This window comes from Colobus angolensis, unplaced genomic scaffold, assembly GCF_000951035.1.
Source record: "Colobus angolensis palliatus isolate OR3802 unplaced genomic scaffold, Cang.pa_1.0 Scaffold25, whole genome shotgun sequence".
Classification (NCBI taxonomy): Eukaryota; Metazoa; Chordata; class Mammalia; order Primates; family Cercopithecidae; genus Colobus; species Colobus angolensis.
Window position 1 is genome coordinate 5,218,022 of NW_012115710.1, and position 6,778 is coordinate 5,224,799.

The following is a 6,778-nucleotide window of genomic DNA, read 5'->3' on the forward strand; positions in this document are numbered from 1 at the left end:
AAAAAAAAAAAAAAAGAAGAAGAAGAGAGTTTCTAAAAGGCCATTTAAATAAAATAGGGAGGCTACATAAGTTACATGGCTCACCCAAGAAATGGGGGGCCTGGGACCATGGATGCTGGAAATATGATTGTTTCATTTATTATTATTTTTATTATTACTGAGACAGAGTTTCACTTTTGTTGCCCAGGCTGGAGCGCAATGGCACAATCTCGGTTCACTGCAACCTCCGCCTCCCAGGTTCAAGCAATTCTCCTGCCTCAGCCTCCCGAGTAGCTGGGATTACAGGCATGCACCATCACGCCTGGCTAATTTTGTATTTTTAGTAGAGACAGGGTTTCTCCATGTCTGTCAGGCTGGTCTTGAACTCCCGACCACAAGTGAGCCACCCACCTTGGCCTCCCAAGGTGCTGGGATTACAGGTGTGAGCCACTGCACCCGGACTCATTTATTTAATTATTTTTATTTATGTATATATTTGTTTAGAGACAGGGTTTCATTCTGTCACCCAGGCTGGAGTGCAGTGGCAAGATCACATTCATTGCAGCCTTGACCTCTGGGGCTCAGGTGATCCTCTCACCTCAGCCTCTTGAGAGCTGGGACCACCAGCACAAACTGCCACACCTGACTAATTTTTCTATTTTTTTTGTAGAGAAGAAGTTTTGCCATTTTGCCCAGGCTCAAGCTATTCTCCTGCCTCTGCCTCCCGGAGTGCTGGGATTACAGGCGTGAGCCCCTGTGCCCAGCCAGGAACATGATTCTTAGACATTCGGACATAGTCTTAGACATAGGGGATGGATGGGAAGAGTCGATGTGATGAGTGACACTTACTCAAAGAGTAACACTTAGTATTTTTATTCTATCCATTCCCTTCCTGAAGCAGATCCAATATCTTCGGCACCAAGTTCACCATCTTTGACAATGGGGTGAATCCTGACCGGGAGCATTTAATCGAGAATACTGCTCGGATCAGACGGGAGCTGGGGGCTGTGTGTTATGTGAGTGTCCTGGGGATGACAGAATGGGGTAGGATGGTCGGAAGAAGGAACCAGGCCAACTGGAATATAATACCCCCAGGAGCACATCTTAGGAGACCTGGGGCCTCGAAAAATGACTGTGATTCTCCCAGGAACCAACAGCCGGAACCAGAGAATTGATGTCCAGCCACGAAATGTGAGTCTCTGACGTCGGGAATCTCAGGGTCAATGGAGGAGAAAGGGCTGGGGCCGGTCCTCCTAGATCCCAGAGGAGGAAGAAGAGGAGGAAGAGGAGGCCAGTGGGTTACAAGTGTCCTGTGAAGCCTGAAAGACTGTTAGACTTCCGTGTCTCAGGGAATAAAGACTAGAGACTCAAAACGTTTGCATCCAGAGAAAAAAGGGTTGGTGGTAGGTTAACAAACTCTTACCAAAAAGGGGTCTGATCCAGACTCCAAGAGAGGGTTCTTGGATCTCAGGCAGGAAAGAATTTGTGGCCAGTCCATAGAGTCAAGTAAAAGCAAGTTTTTCAGAGAAGAAACAAAAGAATGGCTACTCCATAGGCAAAGCAGCCTTGAGGCCAGCTGGTTGGCTATTTTCATGATTATTTCTTGATTATATGCTAAACAAGAGGGGGATTATTCATGAGTTTTCTGGGAAAGGGGTGGGCAATTCCAGGAACTGAGGATTCCTCCCTCTTTCAGACTCTTTCTCTCTCTCTTTTTTTTTTTTGAGACACAGTCTTGCTCTGTCGCCCAGGCTGGAGTGCAGTGGCAAGATCTCAGCTCACTGCAAGCTGGGCCTCCCGGGTTCACGTCATTCTCCTGCTTCAGCCTCCCGAGTAGCTGGGACTACAGGCACCTGCCACCACGCCCATCTAATTTTTTATATTTTTAGTAGAGACGGGGTTTCACTGTGTTAGCCAGGATGGTCTCAATCTCCTGACCTCGTGATCCACCCGCCTTGGCCTCCCAAAGTGCTGGGATTATAGGCGTGAGCCGCGGCGCCCGGCAATAACTTCCCTTAGAGGCAAAATTTATTCAAAGATCTGTGCTAACATTCTTGAATATCTGTTAGCCGTAATAAAGAAATCAGTGTACTTTATATTCTTAACTCCCACAACTTAGCCTAAATATTTTCCCTGGCATGCTTATACTGGTCCAAGTAAGCATGAGGTCATAGCCTGTTCCTCTTCCTTATTTGAAGGTGTTTTTACCTTTCTCAGCATTCCACAAGTTACTTCCTCCTTCCTTTGTTCTCCTCCAGTTTTTCCTCTTTTAAAAAGTTCTAAGTTGCTAGCTAATCGGGACAAATACAGAATGTGAGGTCCCGTTCCAGCCAATGGAAACCGGACACAGCAGTAGGGTGGATGCGTCAGGTTATAAATGACCCTGTCTCCTTTGTTCGGTGTACTCTTGTGGCAAAACTCCCGGCAAGTGTACCCTTTCAGCAGAAAGTAAAAAAATGGCCTTGCTGAGGAAGTTAAGTTTATGTTCAAGTGCTATTTCTTTACGGCACCGGGGAACAAGCATTTCTAACATTGTGATACCAGTCCTGTCAAACTCCTGCGTCATCCTGTGACTAAGAATGCCTAGCCTCCTGGGAAGGCAGCCCAGCAAGTCTCATCCTCATTTTACCCAGGCCCTGTTCAAGATGGAGTTTCAAAAGCCTCTGAGAAAACCACAGCCCCTTCTTTACCTTCTAGGAACGGGAGTCACTACTGAGTCGCTACCAACGTGGGGAAAAACAAGGGTTGCTTTTGCTGCACAGCAAAACCCCATTGTGGAACGAGGAGAACGGTATCTACACGCTCAATTTCGATGGTCGAGTCACTCAGGCTTCGGTGAAGAACTTCCAGATCATGGATCCCAAACACCGTGAGCTCCTGGAAACCATTTTAGCTGGGCCAGGTGGGGTGGGGTTAGGGTGTGAACGGAAGGGAACTATATCTCCCATCATCACTTGAGCGTTTTTCTAGTCAGGGCAGATGACACCCTATTGCAAAGCCTATTGGGAATTGTAGTTTACACACCCCTCAAGGTTTCTGGCCTAGTACCACTCAGCCTCTTAAAAGTCTCAATTCTCGGCCTGGTGCAGTAGCTCACGCCTATAATCCTAGCATTTTGGGAGGCCAAGGCGGGTGGATCACCAGAGGTCAGGAGTTCGAGACCAGCCTGGCCAACATGGTGAAACCCTGTCTCTACTAAAAATACAAAATTAGCTAGGCATGGTGGCACATGCCTGCAATCCCAGCTACTTGGGGGGGCTGAGGCAGAAGAATTGCTTGAACCTGGGAGGCAGAGGTTGCTGTGAGCCAAGATCAGGCCACTGCATTCCAGCCTGGGTGACAGAGCAAGACTGTGTCTCAAAAAAAGAAAAAAGAGGGCGAGGTGGCGGGCGCCTGTAGTCCCCGCTTCTCGGGAGGCTGAGGCAGGAGAATGGTGTGAACCCGGGAAGCGGAGCTTGCAGTGAGCTGAGATCACGCCACTAAACTCCAGCCTGGGCGACAGAGCGAGACTCCGTCTCAAAAAAAAAAAAAGAAAAAAGAAAAAAAAAATAGTCTCATTTCTCGAAGCTGGAAGATGACAGTCTGGCTAAGGCTTCGTTCCTGATTCACTTCTCAGCGGAACATCTGGTGCTCCAATTCGGCCGAGTGGGCCCAGACACATTCACCATGGACTTCTGCTTCCCGTTTAGCCCGCTCCAGGCCTTCGGCATCTGCTTGTCCAGTTTCGGTTGGAAGCTGGCTGTTGAATAACTCAATAAAATACCATACCCTTACCAGTTTCTGTGCCTCCTCATTTGGAGGAAGGGCCCGGACATGCCTTCTTTTGCACCACCTTAATAATCAACACTGGCCGGGCAAGCTGGCTCACACCTGGAATCCCAGCACTTCGGCAGGCTGAAGCCGGTGGATCACCTGAAGTCAGGAGCTCGAGACCAGCCTGGCCAACATGTGAAACCCTGTCTCCACTAAAAGTACAAAAATTATCTGGGCGTGGTGGCTGACACCTGTAATCCCAGCTACTCGGAAGGCTGAGGCAGGAGAAACACTTGAACCCAGGAAGCGGAGGCTGCAGTGAGCCGAGATAGCTCCACTTCACTCCAGTCAGACTCTGTCTGAAAAAAAAAAAAAAACAAAAACAAAGAAAAAAAAATGCCAGGCGCGGTGGCTCACGCCTGGAATCCCAACACTTTAGGAGGTCAAGGTGGAAGGATCACTTGAGGTCAGGAGTTCAAGACCAGCCTCGCCAATATAGCAAAACCCCGTCTCTACTAAAAATACAAAAATTAGCTGGTGGTGCATGCCTGTAATCCCAGCTACTCTGGTGGCGGAGGCATGATAATTGCTTGAACCTGGGAAGCGGAGGTTGCAGTGAGCCGAAATAGTGCCACTGCACTCTAGCCTGGGCAAGAGAATGTGACTCTATCTCAAAAAAAAAAAAAAAAAAAAAGGCCAGGTGCAGTGGCTCACGCCTGTAATCCCAGCACTTTGAGAGGCCGAGGCGGGCGGATCACGAGATCAGGAGATTGAGACCATGTTGGCTAACACAGTGAAATCCCCTCTCTACTAAAAATACAAAAAAAAAAAAGCCGGGCGTGGTGGCAGGTGTGTGTAGTCTCAGCTATTCGGGAGGCTGAGGCAGGAGAATGGCGTGAGCCCGGGAGGCCCAGCTTGCAGTGAGCCGAGATCGTGCCACTGCACTCCAGCCTGGGCGACAGAGCGAGACTCCGAGACTCCGTCTGGAAACAAACACCTGATCTCAAGTGATCCATCCACCTCAGCCCACCCAAAGTGCTGGGATTTCTAGTTTAAATGATAATAATCCTTCCCAGAACTAAGCTGCTTTTGTAAAGCTAATGAAAGGCCATTAGGTTAGGAGGATGAGAGGAACCTGCGTTCTGAGAAGGTCTAGAGGAAGATTAATACAAAAATTAGCCCTGCGTGTTAGCGCACGCCTGTAATCCCAGGTACAAGGGAGGCTGAGGCAGGATTGCTTGAACCCAGGGGATTGCAGTGAGCTGGAATCGCGCCACTGCACTCCAGCCTGGATGATACAGCGAGACTTGGCCTCAAAAAATAAATAAAGAAAGAAATAAATAAAAATAAAAATTAGAGGTAGAGGTGGGCATAGTGGCTCATGCCTGTAATCCCAGCACTTTGGGAGGCCAAGGCGGGCGGATCACGAGGTCAGGAGTCTCAAACTCCTGACCACCGACATGGTGAAACTCCTTCTCTACTAAAAATACAAAAATTAGCTGGGCGTGTTGGCTCACACCTGTAATCCCAACTACTCAGAAGGCTGAGGCGGGAGAATCGCTTGAACCCGGGAGGCAGAGGTTGCTGGTGTGCTGAGATCGTGCCATTGCACTCCAGCCTGGGTAACAAGAGTGAAACTCTGTCTAAAAAAAAAAAAACAAAAAAACCCGGAAGTGGTGGTGCACGCCTGTGGTCTCAGCTTCTTGGGAGACTGAGCCAGGAGAATTGTTTTTTGTTTTTTGTTTTTTTTTGGGGGGCGGGGAAGGGGATGGACTCTTGCTCACTGCAAGCTCCGCCTCCCGGGTTCACGCCATTCTCCTGCCTCAGCCTCCTGAGTAGCTGGTACTACACTCGCCTACCACCATGCCCGGCTAATTTTTTTTTTTTGTAGTTTTAGTAGAGATGGGGTTTCACTGTGTTAGCCAGGATGGTCTCGATCTTCTGACCTTGTGATCCACCCACCTCGGCCTCCCAAAGTGTTGGGATTACAGGCGTGAGCCACCGCACCCAGCCAGGAGAATTGTTTTAACCTGGGAGGTGGAGGTTGCAGTGAGCCAAGATGCCACCACGGCACCCCAGCCTAGGCAAGAGTGAGACGCCATATCAAAAAAAAAAAAAAAAAAAAAACAGTATATAGAATAATTACCCTAATATAGCATTTATTTCATGAGCATTGTTTTAACTCCTTTGAGGCCTTACAATCCCATAAGGTATGTACAATTGTTAGTCACCTTACAGATAAGGAAACCAGGTCTATGGACACAGGGCTTATCAATGTGAAATCAGGCTGTGACAGCAATCATATAGGGTGGTTGCAGGAGATTAGAAAATTCCAGGCAGCAGTTTCACATGACCAGACCAGCAACAGGAAACTTGAAATAGCTACAGAAACTATGTGTTGATAAGATCCCAAAAAACCAGGTTGTAGGCCAAGTAGACTAAGACCAACTAGACCCAATATGGTGCTGGGTCTGACCTCGGTTTCCCGTAGGACCTCATTATATGTTCATTAACACAGTCACACACCCACCAACATCATGACAGTCCTAGGAACACCCATATTTGGTGTAAAGATGGGTGGCACCTCAGTTCTGAGAAATCTCCATCTTTTTCCAGGAATGCTCCTGAGTGTTTTACCCGTTGGTTAAAAAAATCCAAAAAGGGCCGGCGTCGTGGCTCACACCTGTAATCCCAGCACTTTAAGAGGCTGAGGCAGGTGGATCACTTGTGGTCAGGAGTTTGAGACCAGCCTGGCCAACATGGAGAAACCCTATTTCTACTAAAAATACGAAAAATTAGCCCGGCGTGGTGGTGCCTGCAGTCCCAGCTGCTTGGGAAGCCGAGGTAGGAGAATTGTTTGAACCCAGGAGGCAGAGGTTGCAGTGAGCTGAGATCATGCCACTACACTCCAGCCTGGGCTGGGTGACAGAACAAGGCTCTATCTTTAAAAAACAAACAGGCCGGGCGCGGTGGCTCAAGCCTGTAATCCCAGCACTTTGGGAGGCCGAGACGGGCGGATCACGAGGTCAGGAGATCGAGACCATCC

General features: G+C 48.6%; 1 protein-coding gene across 1 annotated transcript in view; it reads left to right on the plus strand.

Annotated features, from left to right (window-relative positions):
* Nucleotides 1-3,755, plus strand: part of TULP2 (tubby like protein 2) — a 26,615-nt gene extending 22,860 nt beyond the window's left edge. The window contains exons 7-10 of the mRNA XM_011946534.1: nt 881-1,001; nt 1,078-1,170; nt 2,677-2,848; nt 3,596-3,755. Of these exons, the coding sequence (XP_011801924.1) occupies nt 881-1,001; nt 1,078-1,170; nt 2,677-2,848; nt 3,596-3,729 (520 nt within the window). The 3' untranslated portion in view covers nt 3,730-3,755. The remainder of the gene's footprint in view (nt 1-880; nt 1,002-1,077; nt 1,171-2,676; nt 2,849-3,595) is intronic.
* Nucleotides 3,756-6,778: the final 3,023 nt, after the last annotated feature.